Below are 24,762 nucleotides of genomic sequence, written 5' to 3'. Positions count from 1 at the left end.
CAGACACCGGTACCGGTACAACGGCTTGCGTCGGCGGCTGCTTCTGCGTTAGCTTCGGGGAGAGCGAGAGCGAGCTCTCAGCTGTCCAAAGCTTTCCATCGAAACGCCAAAGAGCTTTAACAGCTTCTGCAAAAACTTAACAGCTCTGCCCTGTTATGTAGGCACCACAGTTCTGCCGCCAGTTTTTGTGGAAAATTGAATAAATGTTAAGAGAAATAAAAAACAGCATGACTCAGCAGGCTTTTTGTTAGACATTTAAAAATTGACAAAAAATAAATATTTCGAGTTCTTCGAAGTCAAAAAATACCTACTCTACCAATCAAAGGGTTGATATTGTATTAAACAGTTGCACCTTGTGGTATGCTATGCATTTTTCGTGAAATCAAATTTTGAAGGGAATGTAATGATTGAAGTATTGAGTTGAGCCTTCAAAAATTCACTCTTAGGGCGTCCCATACTCCATAAGCTAAGCCGGCGGCAAAGAGACTTTCTATACACGCCAAATAGATTTACATACTTGAACAAGTAGCTCTTGATTTCCTCAGTTTTGTAGACATTTTTTCTGAGATTAAAATGGCATTAGTTTACCAAAGACCTATCGCCTCATTTGCTCATATATACTCGTATTTTCAGACGCCACACTCAAACCTGTTGCAAGCCGTGGACCAGCAGCATCCTGTTGCCGTTAAGAGCAATCATCAAAACCAGCAGCATCATTCTCCCAGTGGCCAAAATAACGGCAAAAGTGCCCGAGCCAATCGCCGTCGCCGTCGTCGCAACAAGCAGCAGCAGAATTCCCATCAACCTGACGCCTTTAAGGAGCCAGACGACACGCAGATAACACCGAGCACCTCCACCTCCCACTCGCACACGCACAACCATAACCAGAACCAGGATCATAACCAGAACAAGGACAACGACAGCAATAGTAACAGCCCCAAGATGCCAGCCCGTTTTGCCGAAGAAGTAATCACCGCCGAGCCCGCCACGCGTGCCGCTCCCCAATTGGACCTGGGTGGCGGACACTATGTGCCGCGTCAGCCCGTGCTGAACGATGAGGTCGCCATAACTGGCTTCTCTGGCCGCCTTCCCGAGAGCTCCAACATTGATGAGTTCAAGCAGAATCTCTTCAATGGCGTGGACATGGTCAACGATGATCCCAGACGCTGGGAGCGCGGTAAGTAGTCTTTCTTCCCAGCCCTAGATCTCTCAGCTAAAGGATGATCTCTAACACCGACAGGTCTCTATGGACTGCCCGATAGGATGGGCAAGATCAAGGAAAGCGATCTGGAGAACTTTGACCAGCAGTTCTTTGGCGTGCACCAGAAGCAGGCCGAATGCATGGACCCCCTGTTGCGCATGCTCCTCGAGCTGACCCACGAGGCGATCATTGATGCGGGTCTCAATCCCACCGATCTACGAGGCTCTCGCACTGGCGTCTACATCGGTGTCTCCACCTCGGAGACGGAGCAGCATTGGTGCTGCGATGCCGATCGCGTGAATGGCTATGGCCTCACGGGATGTGCCCGCGCCATGTTCGCCAATCGCATCTCCTTCACCTTCGATTTTAAGGGACCCAGCTACAGCATTGACACTGCGTGCTCCAGTTCCCTGTACGCCCTGGAGCAGGCGTTCTCCGATATGCGCGAGGGCAAGATCGACAATGCTATTGTGGCCGGAGCTGGGCTAATCCTCAAGCCCACCATGTCGCTGCAGTTCAAACGCCTGAACATGTTGAGCCAGGACGGTAGCTGCAAGGCCTTCGACGAGTCCGGCAACGGCTATGTCCGTTCCGATGGCTGTGTGGTACTGCTCCTGCAGCGCGTCTCCGAGGCCAAGCGCGTCTACGCCTCCATCCTGAATGTGCGCACCAACACGGACGGGTTCAAGGAGCAGGGCATCACCTATCCCATTGGCAGCATGCAGAACCGACTGATCCGCGAGACGTACGAGGAGATCGGACTCAGCCCCAACGACGTGGTCTATGTGGAGGCCCACGGCACTGGCACCAAGGTCGGTGATCCCCAGGAGGTCAACTCCATTACGGACTTCTTCTGCAAGAACCGCACCAGTCCCCTGCTGATCGGATCCGTCAAGTCGAACATGGGACACTCAGAGCCTGCCTCTGGTGTGTGCTCCGTGGCCAAGATCCTGATTGCCATGGAGGAGGGCGTCATCCCAGCCAATCTGCACTACAACAAACCCAATCCGGATCTGTATGGCCTGGTCGATGGCCGTCTCAAGGTGGTGGACAAGAACCTGCCCTGGAATGGCGGTATCATCGGTCTTAACTCCTTCGGCTTTGGTGGAGCCAATGCCCACGTCATCCTCAAGTCGAACCCCAAGCCCAAGGCTCTCACACCACGTGACAGCGGTCCAAAGGTGGTCCTGGCATCTGGCCGTACCTTTGAGGCTGTGGAGCAGCTGTTGGAGTCGGCCGCCGGCCATGCCGATGACGACGAGTACCTGCAGCTCCTGAACGACATCCACTCGAAGCCCATTCCGCTGCACTACTACCGCGGCTACGGCGTGGTCAGCAGCAGCAAGGGCACCCTCCAGCGCGAGGTGCTGGAGTTCACGGACGAGAAGCGGCCCGTCTGGTACGTGTACTCGGGCATGGGCAGCCAGTGGGCCAGCATGGCCAAGGATCTGATGCAAATTGATGCCTTCGCGGAGACCATTCAACGCTGCGCGGATGTGCTGAAACCAGAAGGCGTCGATCTGATCGATGTGCTCACCCGCTCCACGGACAAGAGCTTCGAGAACATCTTGAACTCCTTCATCTCGATTGCCGCCATGCAGGTGGCCCTTACCGATCTGCTAAGCTCTTTGGGAATCCATCCTGACGGAATCGTTGGACACTCTGTGGGCGAGCTGGGATGTGCCTATGCCGACGGCTGCTTCACTCCTGAACAGACCGTGCTGGCTGCCTACTGGCGTGGCAAGAGCATCCTGGACACGCAGCTCTCTAAGGGCAAAATGGCAGCCGTGGGCCTTAGTTGGGAGGAGGCGCACAAGCGTGTGCCCGCCGACTGTTTCCCCGTGTGCCACAACAGCGAGGATAACTGTACCATCTCCGGACCGGAGGCCTCCATTGAGGCGCTGGTAGTCAAACTGAATGCCGAGGACGTCTTCGCGAAGGCCGTTAACTCCAGTGGCTATGCCTTCCATAGCAAGTACATTGCCGATGCCGGACCGAAGCTGCGTAAGAGCTTGGAGAAGATCATCCCAAATGCCAAGAACCGCACCGCTCGATGGGTAAGCACCAGCATCCCGGAATCGGCGTGGGGCACCCCAGTGGCCAAGCAGTCGTCGGCCGCTTATCATGTGAACAATCTGCTGTCGCCGGTGCTCTTCCACGAGGCCCTCCAGCATGTGCCCAAGAATGCCATCTCTATTGAGATTGCGCCTCACGGCCTGCTGCAGGCCATCCTCAAGCGCGCCCTGGGCCCAGAGGCTACCAATCTGAGTCTGGTGAAGCGCGGCCACGAGAACAACGTGGAGTTCTTCCTCACGAATGTGGGCAAGCTCTTCGCTGCCGGTGCCCAGCCGCAGGTTCTCAACCTGGTGCGTCCTATCAGCTATCCCGTGGGCCGTGGCACCCCCATGTTGAACTCGAAGATTGGCTGGGATCACACCCAGAAGTGGCTGGTGGCCAAATTCGGCAAGGAGACCTCCTCCGGGGAGACCATCGTTGAGGTGGATCTGTCCAAGGAGGACGACGCCTTCCTCGTCGGCCACACCATCGACGGAAGGATCCTGTTCCCGGCCACGGGCTACATGACGCTCGCCTGGATGACCTTTGCCAAGATGCGCGGCGGCGAGTTCCACAAGACGCCCGTCGTGATGGAGAACCTGGTCTTCCACCGGGCCACCATCCTCAACAAGAACGCGGTCGTGAAGTTTGGCATCAATTTCTTCGACGGCACTGGAGCCTTTGAGATCTGCGAGAGCGGCAGCCTGGCCGTGTCCGGCAGGATCACCATCCCGGAGTCCATTGAGAACGAGGAGCTGCCGTTGGAGCCCCAAACGGCAAGCAAGGCTGCCAAGGAGCTGGCCACCAATGATGTGTACAAGGAGCTGCGTCTGCGCGGCTACGACTACGGCGGAATCTTCCGTGGCATCGTCAAGTCGGACACGGTGGCCTCTGCCGGCCAGCTGCAGTGGGTGGACAACTGGATCAGCTTCATGGACACCATGCTGCAGTTCAGCATCCTCAGCAAGAACCTCCGTGAGCTCTATCTGCCCACGCGCATCGAGAAGGCCGTCCTGAATCCCGTGAAGCATCTGGAGCTGCTGGCCGCTCTCTCCGAGAAAGAGCAGACCGAAACGGGCCTTCCCGTCTCCTGGTACAGCGACATCAATGTGATCAAGAGCGGCGGCGTGGAGTTGCGTGGCCTCAAGGCCACTCTGGCCCAACGTCGTCCGGGCACCCAGGCCCCACCTACCCTAGAGCGTTACCACTTTGTGCCGCAGATCAACGCGAGCGAGCTCCACGAGAACTCGGAGAAGGCGCGCCTGCACGCCCTGGATGTGGCCATCCAACTGATTATCGAGAACTCCAGCGGAGCCGTGAAGCTCAAGGGCGTGGAGCTGGCCAATGGACGGAATCCGGATGTCCTGGTGGCCAATCGGCTGCTGCAGATCATCGAAGGAGAGCCCGTCCTCACCGGCGATGTGGCCGTGGTAACATCCAACAACAATGAGGAGACCATTACGGCCGCCCTGGGCGACTCGGGGGTGCGTGTTGTGTCCAAGGATGTGCTCGTGGAGCCCGTAGAGCAGAACTGTCACTTTGTCTTTGGCATCGATGTGCTGTCCCGGCCGGATACCAAGACCCTCGAGAATTCCATTGCCAGCATCCGCGAGACTGGCTTCCTTATCCTGGAGGAGACCGTAAACACCTACACGAAGACGGGACGTGCGCTCCTCGAGAAGTTTGGACTGGTGGTCGTGCAGGAGCAGAGTCTGGGTGCAACCCGCGTCCTGGTGCTGGCCCGCCGTGCCATCGATCTGAAGACACGCAAATCTGTGGTCGTGCAGGTAACCGAACAGAACTTCCAGTGGGTGGATGACCTCAAGGCGGCCCTTCTCACAGCCTCCACGGAGGAGCAGTACGTGTATGTGGTGTGCCAGGGTGAGGAGCTCTTCGGTGCAGTTGGCCTGATGACCTGCATCAAGAACGAGAACGGCGGCAAGCTGGCGCGCCTCGTGTTTGTCCAGGACGCCAAGGCGGAGAAGTTCTCCCTGACTGCGCCGCTCTACCGCAAGCAGCTGGAGAAGGACCTCATCTCGAATGTGCTAAAGGGCGGCGCCTGGGGCACCTTCCGCCACCTGAAGCTGGAGACCCAACAGGCCACACTCCAGGTGGAGCATGCCTACGTGAATGCTCTGGTCAAGGGCGACCTCGCGTCGCTCAAGTGGATCGAAGCGGCCAAGGGCGACACTGCCGTCGCGGCCGACAAGAACCTGGAGACCTGTACCGTCTACTATGCGCCGATCAACTTCCGTGACGTGATGCTGACATCCGGAAAACTGGCCGCCGATGCCCTACCCGGAGACCTCGCCGAACAGGACTGCGTTCTCGGACTGGAGTTTGCCGGACGCGACACACAGGGACGTCGCGTCATGGCCATGGTGCCGGCCAAGTCGCTGGCCACCACCTGTGTGGCCAGCAAGCGTATGATGTGGCAGATACCCGACAAGTGGACCATGGAGGAGGCCTCCACCGTTCCCTGCGTCTATTCCACCGTCTACTACGCTTTGGTGGTGCGCGGACAGATGAAGAAGGGCGAGCGCATTCTCATCCATGCAGGATCCGGAGGAGTGGGCCAGGCGGCCATCTCGGTGGCCCTGGCTCATGGTCTGACTGTCTTCACGACCGTCGGCAGCAAGGAGAAGCGCGAGTTCCTGCTGAAGCGATTCCCCAAGTTGCAGGAGCGGCACATTGGCAATTCCCGTGACACCTCCTTCGAGCAGCTAGTGATGCGCGAGACCAAAGGGCGCGGTGTGGATCTGGTGCTCAACTCCCTCTCCGAGGAGAAGCTGCAGGCTTCCATTCGCTGCCTGGGTCTCAATGGACGCTTCCTGGAGATTGGCAAATTCGATTTGAGTAACAACAGCCCCCTGGGCATGTCCGTTTTCCTCAAGAACACCTCCTTCCACGGCATCCTGCTGGACAGCGTGATGGAGGGCGAGGAGGAGATGCAGAACCAGGTCGTCACCCTGGTGGCCGAGGGCATCAAGAGCGGTGCTGTCCTGCCGCTGCCCACGACCGTCTTCAACGACCAGCAAGTGGAGCAGGCCTTCCGGTTCATGGCCTCCGGCAAGCACATCGGCAAAGTCGTGATCAAGGTGCGCGACGAGGAGGCCGGCAAGAAGGCTCTCAAGCCAAAGGCGCGTCTCATCAATGCCATTCCCCGCACCTACATGCACCCGGAGAAGAGCTACATCCTGGTTGGAGGTCTTGGCGGTTTCGGCCTGGAGCTTACCAACTGGCTGGTGTCCCGCGGTGCCCGCTTCATTGTGCTCACCTCTCGGTCGGGCGTGAAGACCGGCTACCAGGGTCTGATGATCCGTCGCTGGGAGGAGCGTGGCGTCAAGGTAGTGATCGATACGAGCGACGTGACCACCGCCGCTGGGGCCAAGAAGCTGCTGGAGAACAGCAACAAGCTGGCTTTGGTCGGAGGCATCTTCAATCTGGCTGCCGTGCTCAGGGATGCCTTGATCGAGGATCAGACTGCCAAGGACTTCAAGACGGTGGCCGATCCCAAGGTGACGGCCACCAAGTGGTTGGACCAATATTCGCGTAGCACGTGCACGGAGCTGGACTACTTTATCTGCTTCTCCAGTGTGTCCTGCGGCCGCGGCAACATCGGCCAAACGAACTACGGCCTGGCCAACTCTGCCATGGAGCGGATTTGCGAGCAGAGGCAGGTGAGCGGCTTCCCCGGCACAGCCATCCAGTGGGGAGCCATCGGAGATACCGGTTTGGTGCTGGAGAATCTCGGTGACAATGACACCGTCATCGGAGGCACCCTGCCCCAGCGCATGCCCTCCTGCCTGCAAACCATCGACCTGTTCCTGCAGCAGCCGCATCCCGTCGTGGCATCCATGGTGGTGGCCGAGAAGCGCAAATCCGACTCGTCGGCCGGCGTCAGCCTGATTGCGACCATCGCCAACATTTTGGGTCTGCGCGACACCAAGAATATCCAGGATGCCGCCTCCCTAGCTGATCTGGGCATGGACTCGCTGATGAGTGCCGAGATCAAGCAGACTCTGGAAAGGAACTTTGACATTGTGCTGTCCGCCCAAGAGATCCGTCTGTTGACATTTGGAGCTCTCAAGCAAATGGATGGTGGAGCCGATACGAAACCTGTAACAGCTTCGGCCGCCGCCGGTGCTGTTAATGGATCGGGTGCGCCAGCAGATGCCACCAGCATCACATCGAACCCGTCCTCGCGCACAACCAGCCCCCTGGGCGATGGAACGCAGGTGGTGTTCACCACGGCACTGATACCCACAGAGGCTATTGTGCGACTGGAGACAAAGGCGCCGGCCAACAGCAAGCAGACGCCCATCTTCTTCATTTCGCCCATCGAAGGCTTTGCGTCCGCACTGGAGCCATTGGCCAAGCGACTGGAGGTGCCTGCCTATGGACTCCAGTTCACCGATGCCGTCCCCGTCGATTCCGTTGAGGCTGCGGCCAGGTTCTACATCGAACAGATCCGTACAGTTCAGCCCAAGGGACCCTACAAGCTAGCCGGATACTCGTTTGGCTGCCTGCTCACCTACGTTATGACCGCCATCCTGGAGGACACCAACGAAGTAGCCAACGTGATCATGCTGGACGGAGCGCCCACCTACGTCAACTGGTACACGAGCAGCTTCAAGCAGCGCTACACGGCCGACGACGCGAACAGCAACCAGAGCTACGGTCTGGCCTACTTTGGCATTGTCCTGGCCAACATTGACTACAAGGCGGTAAGTCCAGAGGAACACTAGATAATAAATGGAGGAATACTCATCATTTCATTGCCCTTTATAGCTGGTACGACTGCTTCTGGTGATCCCCACATGGGAGGAAAAACTGGAGAAATTTGCCGAGCTTATGAGCTTGGAGATCACACAGCCCGTGGAGACGGTAAGAAAGCAGACACATTTTTATAACCTGGGAACTTTTTAGAACTCTCTTTGTTTTTTTTTTTATCGGTCAACAGATCAGGAAGTCCGCTACTCTGTTCTACAAGAAACTGGAGCTGGCCGACAGCTACAAGCCGACGCTGAAGCTCAAGTCTAACGTCACTCTGGTCAAGCCCACAGAAAACTCTGCAAAGCTGGATGAGGACTATCGCCTAAAAGAGGTAGGTTTCCATACAACAATTGCAAATAAAATTGGGACACAAAATGTAACTTTTGATTTATCCTTTTAGGTCTGCACAAAACCCGTCGAAGTACACACTGTGGAGGGCAACCATCGCACGTTCCTCATAGAGGATCAGTCGCTGACGACCATCCAGAGCATATTGAAGCGTCTGTTCAAGTAGATCCAAGTAAAGGATTAGCATAAGAGTGTTGTGGATGTGGCAGACCAATAAACCACACCGCAGGCATCACCGCATCACACATCCAATACTCGTGTCCCACTCGCTGCAGCAAAGGAGCAATGTGGAGCCACAAAAATCTCTCACATCGCATCTAGTTAGCACCTATTTAGTGAATGAATTTACGTTGTTGAGTCGCAAGAAAACGCAAGCTCTCTCCCAATATCAGTAATCCAAGAATTAACCATTTACGCACAGCAACAAAAGATAAAACTAATCTCGGATCGGATGTTCCTTAAACCTTAACTGCCGTCTTGCAGCGCCTGTGGACGATAGGTCCAAAATTTCAGTCTACAGACGCTGCGATTCCGGGCAGTTGAGTGGATGGGATCCACCTTAAAATCACACTTAAAGCTATGTGCACAGAGTACAGTAGTACCCGCGAAGCGACATTCCTTGAGAGCTGGCCACTAGATGTCCCCACACTTACCAAATATATCTTATATGCTCTATCTCTAACGTATATTCTAGTTTAAATTCCTAGCTCGTAAGCCTACAGTTTGTAGTCGCGCATGTAATGAAATTCATTCCTCGATCTAATACCACACACGAGATTTGTTATCTTTCTCTTGATGTATAAAATAATCGCCCAAAAATTGATCACTCATGAATATTGTGGATATTAAAATTACACCATACTAAAGTTTAATGGAAATCGAATGCGTTTTATTCAGGGAATTTTCTGTATTTCAGATGGGCGAGACCAGATATATTATTATATTTTTCCACGCAATGACCAATATTCTAGCTATTTCCATACCGTGCCTCTGTCTGGGTACAAATACATATTGTACATATATGTATATCAATATTTAAATTCATTTGTGAGTGCATATACTTATGTGTGTAGATTGATTGCTGGCTGTCATCGGATTGGGTCGGATCGGAAGTTTTAAAAGGCACAATAACCTTTTGTCAGCTGTCGATTGCGCCTGACCTAAAGCGAAAATCTCTTATCGAGTATTCCATGTGGACTTAACAACGATTAAAAACGTCTGAAAATAATTCGATTTTCACAACAATTTCAGGTGCTTTCAAGCGACTATAATCGCGTATAAATTAGGCCGAAGGTTCCGGAGCGACTTTAATCGTTCGACAGTTTAAAGCATATTTATGGGCTTGCGGAAAATGTATGCACAACAGAACAACACGAATAATAGTACGTACATTCTCGATAGACAACGGCCATCGGTATTTGGTAACATTTGAAGCCATTTTTACGCACCCAATGGAAATTAGACTAGTGGATTATAGTGTGGGAAAAGTAGCTTAGAGAAATCAAACCTATTCATTCCTTCCTTTTCTTTTTTCGAAAACATATATGGATTTGTGCTTGCTTTTCCATGCTTTTCTTTTAAAAATGCTTTTAAATTGCAATGTTTAAAAACAACTTTTATTTCAATCAAGTAGTCGCGTCTCCACATAACAAAAAACCAAAATTATGAAGATTTTGTACTTTTTCCAACAAAATAAAAATCAAGTAGGCTCTCCATTTCTTGTGATTATTGTATTAGAAATGTTTCTTGAATATTTGTCAAATGTGGACCAATAACTAATACAACGCAAATGAATTGGTCATTCTTTATTTATTCGTACTATACGTTTATATTTGGACAGTTTAATGAACTCTTTTCCACACCACCAACATTTGGTAAAGATCTGGGCGCGTTTTTTTTTTACGTGGTATCCCCAGTAGGCCTACTCCACACTTCAAATCCAAGTCGTTTCCAAGTCGTCATCGGTTATCTTAAAAATGGATTGCACAAAATGAAATGGAAAACGTATTTTCGCAGTTTTCTGAGGTGAAACAATTACCATTAGTTTCACTGCTTGAATGCTTCTTATGTGTAGTTTGTTCTCTGGTTGTTTTATGTTCCATTGTGTTGATCGCTGATTTGTTGGGGCTGGTTGGGCTGAATTGCTGGTTGGTTGTGGCTGAATAATGGCGTACTGTTCCTGAGGTGTGTGTGCTGCTGTACTGCCCCTAATTGTTGTTCCTTCATCTGTATGCTCTGCTCGACTCCGAGGACTGAAAAAATTTGCATTTGAATTTGAATTTTGAATTTGAACACTATTTAAATACATACAATTAAGACATACATACACTGTTTTTTTTTGTTGTTAAACTTAAAACTAAATTCACACTTTAGACTTAAAACTAATTAGAATTATTTACATATTTACAAAACTGGTACGAAAAAAAAATAAATTTTTTACATTTTTGTTGTTTTTTTGTGTTGATGTTGTCGGGCTGGCTCCCGTTGGTAGACTGATATTTTCTAGTATTCTTACACAAATCAAAATTTGAAAACTGGGGTTTCATCGGGCATGGGTTACTAGGTTTACTTTTTTGTTGGGAATATGTTTATTTGGGTTTTTGAGGAGAGCATGCTGCTACTATTTGGGAAATATGCCTCTAAGTATTGTAGTCTCCGAGACCAGGTGTTTAAACAAAATAGTCTGGATACCACATTTGACTGCTGTAGTTCTCGTAAATAGTTTTATTAAAATAAATATTCAAGATATGTATAATCGCGTTTAAAACTTCGGCAAATAGCGACTCTTGAGCGATTTAAAACGCCTAAAATTTGATTTGCGTGCGTTTGAAATCCATGGCGACTTAAAACGCTTGCAATTCCAAACAAGATGTGACGCGACTATAAACGCTGGGAAGTGCGAACCCGCTCCGCTGGATCGTCGGCATCGATAGCGAGTCATTGCTCGAGACTTTTATGACCCGGCAACGACGCCTGATTGGCCTTTATGTCTGTGTTTTTCGCGATTCCTCGATAGGAGCACGTTTTAGACAATAGGAATTGGCCCAGAACGAGAGCGAGAACGAGCCGAAAACGAGAACCGTGGGCGGACAAAGCGGAAAAATACACATGAAAATCGGTTTGGGCTGGGAATCATTTACATTAATTTCTAATCGCCGCCGTGGCGGAGCAAAGTGGCCCAGTCAAACAACTTAACGGAGTGGTATATACATAGTAGAACTCATATTTATACCTCTCATATTCCTCTCGCCTGTAGCCTTATCAGCAATGGGCACTGGCACAGCCACTGGCGATAACAGCACGCGCCCAGCCGCCGATTTGGGCGCCTACCTCTCTGTGCTGTGCTATGCTGTGGAGTGGAGTAGTATAAATATTTGGCAACGTTCAGTTTCAGTTTCTGAACAACGCGCGACGGAATCGGAGGAGTGGAGTCGTATGTAAATATCGTTACTCTATTGCGTCTTTAAGCTAATTAATAATATTAATAAATAATCCAGCAAAACTAAAAACAATCGGTGATCGGTGGTTTGCGTTGGTTTTTGGTGATCTTTGGACGCGTTTCATTTGCATATACTTAGGTTTGACCGATCTGACCGAAATCTGTATAGCGATTGACATTGGAATATCACGCTGCGCTGTCTGGCCGCGGCAGAAAAACCAAAAGCGCTACCAAATCCGAAATAGATCCCTAGTTGAAGTATGTTTATTTTGTGGTAGGTTAGTAATATTGTGACCGGCTTTAAAGGTGTTTCGTATAACCATTGTGCTGCTGCCTCGCCTGCCCCATAGTTCCCGAACTTTTTTCGGTTTTTCGATAGGCGTTATCAGGAAAGTTGGTAAGATAAAGCTGTAATTTGGCTATTGGTTAACTTTCTTAAAAGATTATTTCTTCATGGCACTGCTTGGGCTCTCCACCATTTTTTCAATGAATTTTTTTTAAGTGAATGCGTTTTGAAATCATTTATTGAGAACTTTATGCCCTTTTATATTTGAGGTTTATTTCTATTATAGTTTGTTTCAAATTATGTTTGCCATAACATATAAACTACTTTATTTGTTCGGATCTGATTTATGATCAAATGCCGGATTGCTGGAGCCAACAGGAACTTAAGGGGCTACTTTTTTTGTTGTAAATGAATTAAATATGTATTCAAATTATTAAAATTGAACTAGCTTAGGAGGAGGAGAAAAACGAAAGCAACTACAAATTCGACAGTTAAAGAATTGGTAAATAATAGCAGCAATAATTAGTGAATATTTCTGGGTATGTCAAAGGTGATTATTATAGGATAATATATGATCGTTATCATTGTCAGGATCATTTTTAAAGAACAAAGATGAAGAAAGATACATAAATTCAGACGAAAAGGGAAGAATGTGCAGGTAGGACTTGAGGGAACAGAGAAATTGTCCTGCCCCAGAAGTAATCCCCAGAAGGAGCTTGCTAACAAGCATCACCCTATTGCATATTCTGCGATGGTGCAATGAAAGTAGTTCTATAAGTTTTTCCTTAGATAGGTAAGGTAGCCATGAGTGGATGTATATCCTTTAAAGTTTATCTGAAATATTCTATTATATTTTGAGATATTTTGTATATATGACCATATATATCGGCCTCCCGGCTTGGGGGATGTTTCCCAGTAAACAAATCGAAACTCTTTAACTACGCCTCGCATTAAATATATCATCAAATTTACCGCAGTGTTTGGTGATTGACCAAAACCGAGAGACAAGAACCCAGACACCTTCTTGAGTCTATTTTGGTTGGTGCAATCTCAATCAGGGAAATTCAAGGTTAGACATTAAATAAGCATTAGGAATATTTTGGCAATCGGCAAACAAAAAAACCCCGATCGACTCATAAACTTACCCGTCCCGACTTATCTGTGCCCACGTTTCCGATAATCAGACAAAGAGACCTTCAGTGGCACTCCAAATAGGCACACATCTGTTTGTTATTGAAGAAATCTTGCAGATGTGGCAGATCCAGCCCCAAATCTATTCAGGGATGCCAATTGCAGTGATCCGATATCCGAGAGACTAATTAGTTTCGTGAGAGACGGGAATTTTTGAATCAATTGCAATATAAATCTTCAGCTGTCAGCGTGCTGTTGATCCGCTAGCTAATTGAATTTATATATTTGCACAATCGCATTGATCAAATCACATCGCAATATTCAATCAAATATTGTTATCTAAAATTAAGTATTCACGCATAAATTATCGATCCGATTTCCAGGGAAAGAAAAGCGTGTAGTGGCAGGCTGTCGGCTGTCCAGTTCCCAGGCTTAATTGAATATTTATAGACCTGCACTCGATGCAACTGAGTCGTTTTTATGAGTTATTAAGTGCGAATTATTTCAAATTTTTACTAGCTTTCGACTGTGGCCCCTGCCTCCATCTGCCACCAATTATAAAATAATCACAAAACAAAAAACACTGTTTACTGATTCAGTTTTGAGGCTTTAACCCCGATGCGCACATCGCCGACACAGTATCGAATACAAAGACCCAATATTGTGATCTAATTCTCACTCTGAATAGTTAATGGAACACAAGACATGCCATGCGCGGCTGTCCAATGCAAATTAGGTAGATTTTACAGGAAACTGTTGTACAGATAACAACCTGCACTAACCTTGATCCGTCTCGTCTGTACTGGAATTTATGAATTGAACGTAATGCAGAGACACCTGCAAGACAGTTCCTAGTTGACCCACTACCAGGGCACTGGGTGCTAGTGCTGCCATATCCAAACGAAAAGCTGTCGCAACACATTTCACTCTGAATGAGAAAGCTCGCGCGAAAAATCATTTCAAAATTGTCCAAGAATAGAAAACAGTTTCGGAAAGTTTCACAAGTGCTGGACAAAAATCTCAAAAAAGATCGAGCAAAAACTAATCAAGAGAACGGTCGACACTCGAAGATCTGATTCAGAGAATCACAGATTGCTATCGCTATCAGCACTGAGCGCGTTTTATATTGAGCGCCAAGCTCGGAATAGTCGGATCTCGGGAGATTAGTGGCACACGGCTTTATCCAAAAAGCTGACACGACCTCACAATTTCGAGCGGTATTGGGGCCGCCATATGAGTGCGAAATATGTCACCCTCTCCACTCAGTCCGAGTCCGAGACCGAGTCCGAAACCTAAATCAGACGCGGTTCCAGCTTCCAGTTCAGTTTCTGCGGCCACTGGCGACTGACGAGCGATCAGAGGAACGCGTCTGCCCTGCCTGCCTGTCCTCTGCTGTACGGGAAGCGTGCAAAAGTTCAAACAACCGTACCGTGCCCGTGCTCCCGTACCCGTACGTATACCCGTACAAATAAACTAGATTGCAACGGTGCCCGTGTATATCTGAGACAGTGTGTATCTGTGTGTCTGTTTGTAATGTGCCTTTGTGTGGCTTAGTCTAGCGGATTTCTATAAGCATTTGTATATATAGTAGCGCCAGAAGTCGCTTACGCGCATTCGAACCTCAAACTTCTTCGAACCTCAACATCCACAACTAACGGTCAAACGAAATCGAACTCGAAACCCCAATCGTAACCGATATCGAAAATACGATAAGTCCCGCCGCTCATTTCCGGTGCGTGTGTGTTCTCTCCCAGTCTCCAGCGCTTGAGGAGAGATTTCGCTTTGGTTTTTGCGCAAAAACCAGATCCGAATTGATCCGAATCATAAATGTATGTTCCTTTAATTTAGGCGTGCGTTACAACAAACCCCCTCGCCCAAAAAGAAAAAAAAAATATCCAAACGGGAAAACAAACATATAAAAAACCAAAAGCTCATCGCACTCTATTGCTCTCTTTTGCACTCTCGGCTCGGCTCAGCTCACGCACCCACAACGCCGCAACGGCAGCAGCAGCAGAAAAGCAGAAGCAGAAGCAAAAACTGCTGCTAATTTGAAACGGTAAACCAATGTTTTTGCTTTTGCATAAATTTATTACATTTCTAGTATCATAGTGTGAGTGTGACAGGAGGCGGGTGCGTGTGCGTGTGCGTATGCGTGTAGACGTGTGTATTTGTTTTGTTGTGTTTATCGCTGTCCACGCATTTTCCGCTCAGAGATGATGTTGTAATGAATTGTCAGTCGATAGTTGATAACGATTAATGATCCACGGAAGTTCTATCTAATCTGAGTAAATTGATTTGTACATTTTAAAAGTGATTTCAACGATTAGTGCAGAATTATATTTGGTCGTGGCCCATTTCTGTTCGTTTCTGCAAGAGGTTCTATGAAAATCTAAACACAATCAATAAAGTCGGGGTGAATTCCTAACTATTAGTGGGATAATTTTCATTCACCTCAGAAGCGGCTCATAACAATCAAGAGAATACTTTTATATATTTTGCTAGTTGAGGAAAATATGGGAGGGAAATAGTTCTATGTTTTGTATCATATAAATTGAATCTGTGTCCCTTAACTCAAATCAAATCTTTATAAAATAGGCACAATTAATTTTCATAGTTCGATAAGAACCTAATAGATATAATCTATACCTCTATAAATATTCGTCTCCATATGCAGACGACCATAATATATTCTGACTGAATGAGACCTTATAAAAGTATATACATATACATACAGACAAGTCGATAGATGTGCAAATAGATATCAGGAACGGCACATTTTGGGTAACGACAGGAATTCAGATAGGATTCAAACATTGAAATTAGATATATTTAACAATACTTTAGTTCATCGAATGATATTCTTCAGTTTGCCACAAAAGATGCTCGTTTCGTATCAAATGTTTGCCCGTTCTCTAATATTTCTTTGTGGCAGACACATAAATTAGATCGCATAGAAGCGGTTATTCAATCTGACAATGACACCAAAGATAGCACTTAGATGCTGATAATGGCAATAGTAAATATTGAACAAAACCAGGCTGTAAAAGATGTACTCTTTCCATTATCGCAGTCGGCACCTCGCAGACACCTGAAAATGCTTTCGAACAACAAATATTTTGAATCACTCGTGGAATCGTAAACCTTTAATCATTTCCAGATACATCAGCTAGACCGTAAAACGAGGCAATTCGGGAGATTGTAGTGTTTAGGATGGATGGCTCTTATCTTTCTATGCACAAGATACAGCTTGAGACTATATATTTGTTGGCAAACCTAATTAGCTTCGAAGAGCCAGCCAAGTCGTAACTCGTAAGTCGGGAGACTTATCAAGAACCTTGCGAAAAATTGAGCATGAGTCGTTGTCGTTGCTCAGCGTCCAATTTGGCATTTGAATTGTCACCCGTTCTTTGTCAATTATCTGACTTAATTGGAGTACAATGTACAGCAAAGAGGGAGGATTTGGATGGGAATGGGGATGGGGATTGAAGGATGGGGATTGGAGGATGGGCCTTACTGACATTGCATTGAAACGTCATTTGGCCCACTTGGGGAGTTTGAACTTGAAATCAGCCGCTGCTGAAAGCTCATTCTCTCCTCTAATCTGTATATGCGTATGCCAGATATAATTTACGAGTATATATAGTCATCCATCTATCCATGCAATCCATTGGATCCAGCCATCAACATGCGGTACCTAAACGAGGAAGTCTTGCTGGGCGGCCGCTGCCTCAATGAGCCACTCCGCGGGGCATCTATTTAGCCAGTGGGTCCACCACTTTGATTTAAATGTGAATGCGCTTGACCCAAACTGCAGTTGCAGCTACAGCAGCCTCCCCAGCAGCTGAGACCTTCGCCGGAGGCCCCCAGCAAGTCGTGTGTTTAATTATCGCACATACGCCGCGTTGTCCAGACAAAAAAAACAAAACCAAAAACGAAAACGAAAATCACAAACATCCTGCACTAATTCCAAGGGGGCGAGAGTTCCTCTTAATTAGCGGTAAAGCCATTCAGTCGATGCATAATTGAGAAGAGGGACAGACAGTCAAGTGAGCAATTGATGAAATAAATCACTGGCGAATATATTTCATTCACACGTAATGAAAATCATTTTGTAATATTAACGATTTTGTGGAATATTTTATACATATATTAATGTTAATTTTAGGCATTATTTGAACACAATTCTCAGCTTCTTTTGATAAACTAACAAAATTGAATCAAACTGAAATGATTTTATGCTTGAACAAGGTTCTCACTCAAACGTTTTTGATAGTTGAACTCTATTAACAACCAGATCTACGAGTATTCAAATTAATTCGATTTGAAAATCTTTTAGGCATCAAAACTCATGGGAAGAGCTTTTCAGTCACTGGAAAAATTTGGTAGATATCTTCAACTGATGATCTTTTTCAATAACTGAACTTTTTTAATAGTCAGTCTTGTCTGGCTATACTCTCTTTTAAAAACTGAAATTATATGCAAAATTTTTAAATACATTTCCTGATCATATCCGGACACTTAAACTGAATAATTTCTATAGCTCAAACACAACGAAAATGTACAAAGTTAATGGGTTTGCTCACTTACATTCGACAGTGAGGGATATTCTAAATATAGAAGTTTAATCACATAATTAAAGCACTTTAGTTGAGGTATATTGGAATGGAATTCTTTGAATATTTCCTTACAAGTACATGAGATCAAAATAAAGCATCCCCACCCATCCCTCCCCCACCTAGATATTGCATCATAATTTTCTTCAGTGCCTTTTCTTCCCTTTCCCACCCCCTGCTTGGCGTCTGCCCCTGACCTCTTCATAGGTGGGGAGGAGGAGTTCAAGACCGTGGGGCCACTGTCAATGTCTCCGCTGAGTCGTGTGCGGGATCACTTTCGCTTTTTGTTTCGGTGGCATTTTAGTTTTAATCAAAGCTCTTGGATGTGCCTAAATTGGATCTATTAAGTCACTTGAGATAAGTCAGGAGCGTCGGACTTAAGTGTCTGCTGGAGGGCCACTCAACGCACAGATTGTCATGTTGACGTTGAGCTATCAGTAAAAGAGCTTCGTCTCAGGTGATCATCATAAATGCGGCATGTGGGATGTGGGACATCTGACATCTAAAAGAGCGCGAGGCAAACAGACTTTATATATCTTATGGTGGATATATATTTTATACTATATTCATATACAATAAAGGATTTCCAAGCTTAGCACTATGATGAAATACGATTTGTATATATTTCCCTTCAGGTTAGGATCAGGAGTATTTGGAAGGACATGGAAGGGTTGCCAAGGGAAACAATGAAACAAAAATAATAGTTGTAGAACCATCCATAGATTAATAACATTTTTTGTATGTATTGCCTTTTCTTCAGTTAAAGTTCTTATCATTTTCTAACAGAGAAACAAAGAGTCTTTCTTTTATAAGGTCATCCCTTAAGTACTTTTTAGTTAATGTAGTTAAATAGGGACCCCTGTATACTTGTAATCTAGTGATACGAGCTCTACAGTACATACTCATACCAGCAACAAGACAATGCCATTTCTACGTGTCGGGTGCATACTGGAAACAGTCAGATTTGATGGGATGGGATGGCTGATGTGAATCTGATAAGCGCACATCTATGGGAACTATCTGTTCTATAAGCTATTTTACAGTACACTACCCATTAGGACTATTTTCTTTGCTTTGCTATACCATGTTTATGGGAAAACTAAATATTGATAAGGATAGCGCGGCCCCATCTTCTAACAACTCTTTACATTTCCATTTCCAGAGAGCCAATCGCCCGGTGGATGCGGATTTGAACGTTGATGTAAATGTGGACCTGGATTATGCAACAGCAGACAGTCGGAGGAGAGAGGGAGAGGTGACAGACTGTCCAGAGACAGACAGACAGACCGAGTAATTATCAGTGCCAGATTATTATCATCAGCAGCAGCAGCGATGCAACCACGGTAACACAGACCCGGAGAGGACCAGTCTGTGGCACTGAAGCGGGGCTCTCTCTCTCTCTCTCTCTGTCAGCCGGACGGAGCTGGCAATGAACACAATGCCCACGGCCTCATTCACGGACCGCCTAGCCCGAGACCATTGCGAAAACAGTTGAGCACTCGCCGCGTTCAGGTTGTGGTTGCGATTGCGGATACGCTTACGGCTGGAGCGCAGGACCAGCAAAGCCCGGCAAACATATCCGGAGTGGAAATTTTCAGCAATTAAAGCAATCAAAGCAAAGCAACCCATCATCAGAGCAGAGCATATCAGATCAGAGGATCGGCTTGATTCGGCTCGGTTCAGCGATGCTGACTACAGACATGGGCACAGCGGCAGGGCCGACGCCGATCATCGTCAGCAGCAAGCCACAGAAATCTCATTGCCAATCCCCGGCGCTGGCGTCGGAGCAGCAGCTCCTACAGCACCATCAACAGCAGCAGCAGCACCAGCATCCCCACCTGCCCATCCACACACATGGCCATGTCCATGGCCAAGGCCATGGCCAGACAGCGATGCACTGCGAGAAGTACATGCCGGAAGCGCCGCGCCGGAACCTGCACGAGCTCCTGTTGGAGCTACTGGACATGCTTCTCTCCTGCCTGGTGGTAACTATTAATTATTATTATTATTATTAATTACCCCCAATAGCATCAGCATCACAATTAGAAACAGAAAACATTGTACACATACATATATCGCGATATCGAAAAATACTATAAAATATTATATGAAAATATTTCCATCTCTATGAACTTTTGGTGGCGCCCTGCGTTATTGCCTACTGGCGCGGCACCTGGGAGCTGATGGGAGTTTTCCTTTTCCCGAGCAGCCTGCCTCTCTCCGCGCTCTCCTCCTTTCTCATCGGCGGTGTGGGGCACTTCGTGTTCACCATCACCCAGAACTTCTTCAAGGAGCATATCCACCCGGACAAGCGACGCCTCACCTACTACGCTGTCTCGCGGCTCTACACCGCCGTATTCGGGATTGTCTGTGTCAACATGTGGCGCGGCGCCTGGATGCTCTGCGACTGGCTGACCAGCGTCGACTCCCTCATCATCGTCTCCGTGGTGACGGCAATAGCCCTCATCTTCCTGGTCGCCACGCGCACCCTCCGCAACCTGGGCGCCGCCCCCTACACGGTAACGATGGACCACAAAACCGACTATTTCGAGGTGGACACCATGTTCAAAATACCCGTAAGTGAATCCTGAAGATACTTAAAATTCCATCCACACACAAACTCCCAGTTATCCCATCCGGATGCTCTTATAAAGAGCTGACAACGCAGAAGCCTGTTTTAACAGTTCCACAGCTTTGATAGTTGCACGGCAGCCACCGCTGGTCGTTTCATAGCAACCAGCATTGTTTGTATCACAGCAGCCAACTTATAGTTGCAAGGCTTCTTAAAATCTGACTTCACTATATCGACTCGGCTATATGTACATGCTGATCAAGAATTTATATACTCTATGGAGTCCAAGATGGTTACTAATAGAAAATTTTATAATAAACACTTTGGGGGTATAAAAAAAATTACGAAATATCATAAAAATTCAGTTTAATATGCTACTTACTTATGTCAAGGTGTTACGATCGTACTTACGATCGTTAATTAAATATTTTATAGTCTGAATAAATTAGTTCATTAAATTAAAAAGGCAACTAAAAGGCTATTAATGCTTATGAAATGAATTGCCCGTGTTTTACGTAACTTGTTCTAAGTACTCAGTATCAATAGACGAGTCGATATAGATACTACTCAAAGTACTCTATAGATACTCTGTTAAAAACGCCACATCATTAACATAAACATACCAGTATGTGTATCCCGGAAAGTATAGATTTGTGATTTGATCCTTAAATTGTGTTTCCCTTTTCTCGTTTCTTCTCCTGAAGGGTTTCCATCAACCTGGCCTCTATGTGCTGGACACACTCTTCTCGGTTTTTGTCATTGGCAGTCTGGTGGTCATAGCATGGCGCGGTGTCTGGGGCATCTTCGACTTGACGCTATTTCCCAAGGACAAGGCCAAGTCGGCGTGGGGATCGCTGGTATGGCAAAACACTTCTTAGCCAAATCATTTTGCATCTGTCTAAGAGTTTTTTTTCCTCTGTGCAGCTAATTGGATATCTGACCGTCTTTGTTACGTTTCTCATCCATCCCCTGATGCGGTACGTGTGTCGTCGGATAAGCGGCATCCTGAAGCTGATCATATGCGACATTTACTATCTGATGACATTCTTTGGGGCGGTGAATGCATGGCGCGGTATCTGGAATCTACTCGATGTGTATCTATATCCAGGTAAAGGGATTTTTCCAATGTAAAACTACATACCTTTGCTTAATCTGATCGTGTCATCCGTAGACAATCGACTGATGAGCTTCTGGCTAACACACATCATACCGTTCCTGCTGCTGGCCGCACTCAAATGCTCCAACTCCATCCTGGTGCGCGGGGTTTTCATTGATGCCGACGGAACTGGCGCCGAGAGTGTCGACATTCCTATTAACTATGTGCGTCTACACTTCCTCCGAGAGCGCCGCAAAAAGGCGCAATCATCACCATCAGCATCTCATCCGCCGCCGCACTATTACCTGAAACCGGAGCACGCGACGCTCGGCAGGAGTGCGGAGAAGGATAAGGAGGCGCAGAGCAGCCTCATCGAGAAGCCACATGCCACCGTTCAGATCGTTTAGATCCGGATACGGACTTGTTTGTTACCGTTAAAATCGTTTCTATGTCTAGCTGTTAAACTAGTTGTACACTTAAAATGCCTAAGCCTAATCTTAAATCGCGCATAATTCACGTTTAACGAGCTTACTTAAGAGTCAGATGTGTAGCCTTAAGCCCTAGACTTAGGCCTAATCTTAGATGTTATCCTACTCATAATCCTTATCCTAACCAACTACCTACACCTGTAAAAAAGTTAACCAATAATGTCTTTAGGCAGTCACTTAGAAACTGGCCTTTTTCACTGCAGTTTCGACTTTACTATATATATATACATATCGTCCAAATATCACAAAGGTAGTGACGACAGCACCATCACACACTCTCCGATTCGATTACGAATATAAATACTGTACATTATTCGTATTTTCATATAGCGCAAAATGAAATGAATAAATCTTTGTAAATATATAAAGCAATGGGGGATGATCTTTCACTTTATAAATTAAAGGAGGTTATCTGCTGAAGATGAAATAATGTTATGCCCATGCTTCTATAAGTCAAAGACCATGTGGCATTAGTAGTCATCTAAGCAATCACCTATCAAAGAATATACAATTACCAAGATAGAAGTACTGCATGAGGCACCAAAAAGCTATTATGCCCAGGCAACTTATATGGTTTGGCTTCTATATAAAAGAATTTAATATAGCATGGTACTTTTTAGGTTTAGTTTTGTTGAAATATTGAACTATAAAGATATTTTTAAAGTTCTTACCTCTCTTTTTCCACATTGACTTACAAGACCAGAAATATGTATATTCAAGGAAGACCCATAGAACTATAGACAACGATAGAATTTATAGCACTCAGACCTATAGTGACGTTATTTAATGAAAATTTCCATTTCCCTTTCTACAAACGACAATACAATGAAATAAAAATAATAAATACTAATGCCGTCTGGTCGTATAAAAGTCTCAGGGCCCAACCGTTTCCCCAGCTATGAACTTGTCATTCCTGGCATCACTAAATATACAGAAAGCGAAATCAAAAAAAGGAAGGGGCTTCTAGAACCAAACCTTATTATATACATTGTTCTGGGTCAAAAACGTTTGGCATCTTGAGGCAAATAAACGAAGAAATCGTTGATAAATTGAGCAACAAATCGGATAAATACCTTAATGGTGGCTTTTTGCTGAGATACATATATATGTATACTATGTGTATATATATGTATGATAATGGCTACGTGTAGGGCACATCTGATTTCTGACAGCCCAAATGCATACGAGGACGATCTGGGGAGAGATCTGTCTGAATGTACGGTTTTACGGTTTTCAGTTGATAAAGAAACCAGAGAAAAAATAAAGTTTCCTAAACAGTACTTTTGTTGATATACAAATTTACTCATTTCATAAAAAAAATCAGATATTTTACTTCTGCACATTGACAGTAAAAGTAATACGAAGATCAAGATGGAGTCACGTGAAATGGATCTATGATCATTTGGCTCTTACTTAGGATCCCCTGGAGTGAGAATATTCTACTATCTTAATCTTAGAAGACCTTTTACCTGCATTTTCTTTGTGTTCCGACTTACTTACGACTCCCATCCACTGGCAGTTTCGTGTAGCGCATCGAAGCACAGGTACTAGCCGAAACAGCCAGCTGTCTGTGGGGCGCCTTCTTAAGAGATCTCTCCTCCGTGTGTCTATTGTCTTTGCTTAAAAATAATAGCAAGAACAAAAGCAACAGACAATCGGCTGCTAAAATAAATACGCAAATACAAATCGAAAACGCAAAATAGAAAGCAATTGATATGCTAGCAGAGCGCCAAATTGCAGCAACTTGGCATTTTAGTTTGAAATTTGCGACGGTTTGCTGAAAATCAACATCGCATGCAATCGCGGCGGATAAAATATTATAGCACGAGTACTACGGACTATATAAAATTCTGACAATTTGATTGGAAATCAAATATTAAATGCCTGCAACTTTCCAATAGTTTGAAATTGATTTTGTGTAGTTAAAGAAAAGGGAAAGTCGGAACCCATCCAAAAAAGAGTTTTAGATTTACATAACCCAAAAGTGCGCAGCAATTGGTAAAGTTTCAACGGTTTTCCGTGGAAATGGGCATTATTCCGGACATACGCCAGCTGGTGACACTGGACTTTGAGGTGTATGGACATGTACAAGGTGTGGCCAGGCAGGATCGGAGCAAGGGCAAAGCTCAAGGCTGCAGGCGCAGTGGCAGTGGTCAGTGGGAAGTGGTGGTACTCGTACCATATCCACCAGCTAAAAATAGACCCAAAGTAGCTGGCTAGTTACTTGGGGGCTGCCTGCCTCTGCGGCTGTCCTTGGCTTTGTTTCACGCCCCACGGCACTTTCACTAGAATATATAGAATAATTGGGGAATCTGTATTATCGCCAGGTCTGAACCTAACGAAAGATACACGCGACCGCTGCACCAAGGCAGGCATCACTGGATGGGTGAAAAACAGCAAGCAGGGTACGATTGTCGGCAAAATGCAGGGCCCCAAGGATGAGGTGGACAAGATGTATGTAGCACATGCACTTTGATAGTGATTTTCAAGTAATTCCATTGCTGAACTCCATTATAGGATCACCTGGCTGTCTACCGAGGGTTCGCCGGGCTGCGAGATCCAACGCTGCGACCTGCGGAATCAGAGCAACCTCAACCGACTGGATTACAAGGATTTTGCCATTAGGTTTTAGATGTGTTACAGTCCACGCCATGATGATGGTGTGGTGTGCAATTTTTCTGTTTGTTCTGTACACTATTTCGATAAGTTTGTAAATACGAGTAAATAATAAAAACGCTTAAGTCCCGACTCGGAATC

The 24,762-nt window shown here is 46.5% G+C and overlaps 3 protein-coding genes and 1 long non-coding RNA gene across 17 annotated transcripts; 3 read left to right on the top strand and 1 right to left on the bottom strand.

Annotated features, from left to right (window-relative positions):
* Positions 1-633: 633 nt before the first annotated feature.
* Positions 634-9,258, top strand: FASN1 (Fatty acid synthase 1). The gene is made up of 5 exons (XM_001356785.4): positions 634-1,177; positions 1,241-7,983; positions 8,048-8,143; positions 8,220-8,363; positions 8,433-9,258. The coding sequence occupies exons 1-5, from the start codon at positions 943-945 to the stop codon at positions 8,544-8,546; spliced, it is 7,332 nt and encodes a 2,443-aa protein (XP_001356821.4). The 5' UTR covers positions 634-942; the 3' UTR covers positions 8,547-9,258.
* Positions 9,259-10,170: 912 nt separating this feature from the next.
* LOC26532004 (uncharacterized) lies at positions 10,171-14,035 on the bottom strand. 10 transcript variants are annotated; one of them, XR_004469311.1, is made up of 4 exons: positions 11,521-11,535; positions 10,896-11,083; positions 10,419-10,632; positions 10,171-10,349 (listed from the first exon to the last, which is right to left on the bottom strand). It is a non-coding gene; the product is annotated as an uncharacterized lncRNA (long non-coding RNA). The 10 variants fall into 10 exon arrangements; XR_004469314.1 differs by having other exon boundaries at positions 10,896-11,000; XR_004469312.1 differs by lacking the exons at positions 10,896-11,083; positions 11,521-11,535 and adding an exon at positions 14,019-14,035.
* On the top strand, positions 11,740-22,207 carry fusl (transmembrane protein fuseless). Of its 5 annotated transcripts, none has more exons than XM_001356784.4 (7): positions 14,735-14,968; positions 15,085-15,292; positions 19,012-19,834; positions 19,988-20,425; positions 21,126-21,278; positions 21,346-21,529; positions 21,593-22,207. In XM_001356784.4, exons 3-7 carry the CDS (start codon positions 19,535-19,537, stop codon positions 21,922-21,924), a joined length of 1,407 nt encoding a protein of 468 aa, XP_001356820.4. In that variant the 5' UTR covers positions 14,735-14,968; positions 15,085-15,292; positions 19,012-19,534; the 3' UTR covers positions 21,925-22,207. The 5 variants fall into 5 exon arrangements, with proteins under 5 accessions (XP_033236181.1, XP_033236180.1, XP_001356820.4 ...); XM_033380288.1 differs by having other exon boundaries at positions 14,735-15,065; positions 15,213-15,292; XM_033380290.1 differs by lacking the exons at positions 14,735-14,968; positions 15,085-15,292 and adding an exon at positions 11,740-11,817.
* Positions 22,208-23,756: 1,549 nt separating this feature from the next.
* LOC4817162 (acylphosphatase-2) lies at positions 23,757-24,760 on the top strand. The gene is made up of 3 exons (XM_001356783.4): positions 23,757-24,097; positions 24,333-24,459; positions 24,523-24,760. Exons 1-3 carry the CDS (start codon positions 24,031-24,033, stop codon positions 24,635-24,637), a joined length of 309 nt encoding a protein of 102 aa, XP_001356819.2. The 5' UTR covers positions 23,757-24,030; the 3' UTR covers positions 24,638-24,760.
* The last annotated feature ends 2 nt before the right edge of the window (positions 24,761-24,762 follow it).

This window comes from Drosophila pseudoobscura, chromosome 4 (genome assembly GCF_009870125.1).
Source record: "Drosophila pseudoobscura strain MV-25-SWS-2005 chromosome 4, UCI_Dpse_MV25, whole genome shotgun sequence".
NCBI lineage: Eukaryota > Metazoa > Arthropoda > Insecta > Diptera > Drosophilidae > Drosophila > Drosophila pseudoobscura.
This window is presented reverse-complemented; position numbering and strand designations above follow the sequence as displayed.

What these genes read in the sequence shown, in the direction of transcription:
- FASN1 (XM_001356785.4), top strand. Translation starts at nt 943, where the DNA reads ATGCCAGCCCGTTTTGCCGAAGAAGTAATCACCGCCGAGCCCGCCACG. An exon ending in TCCCAGACGCTGGGAGCGCG is followed by an intron (nt 1,178 to 1,240) that starts GTAAGTAGTCTT and finishes TAACACCGACAG; the next exon opens with GTCTCTATGGACTGCCCGAT. An exon ending in CCAACATTGACTACAAGGCG is followed by an intron (nt 7,984 to 8,047) that starts GTAAGTCCAGAG and finishes TGCCCTTTATAG; the next exon opens with CTGGTACGACTGCTTCTGGT.
- fusl (XM_033380290.1), top strand. Translation starts at nt 19,535, where the DNA reads ATGCTGACTACAGACATGGGCACAGCGGCAGGGCCGACGCCGATCATC. An exon ending in TGCTTCTCTCCTGCCTGGTG is followed by an intron (nt 19,835 to 19,987) that starts GTAACTATTAAT and finishes TATGAACTTTTG; the next exon opens with GTGGCGCCCTGCGTTATTGC. An exon ending in CGATGTGTATCTATATCCAG is followed by an intron (nt 21,530 to 21,592) that starts GTAAAGGGATTT and finishes TGTCATCCGTAG; the next exon opens with ACAATCGACTGATGAGCTTC.
- LOC4817162 (XM_001356783.4), top strand. Translation starts at nt 24,031, where the DNA reads ATGGGCATTATTCCGGACATACGCCAGCTGGTGACACTGGACTTTGAG. An exon ending in GGTGTATGGACATGTACAAG is followed by an intron (nt 24,098 to 24,332) that starts GTGTGGCCAGGC and finishes TATTATCGCCAG; the next exon opens with GTCTGAACCTAACGAAAGAT. An exon ending in AAGGATGAGGTGGACAAGAT is followed by an intron (nt 24,460 to 24,522) that starts GTATGTAGCACA and finishes ACTCCATTATAG; the next exon opens with GATCACCTGGCTGTCTACCG.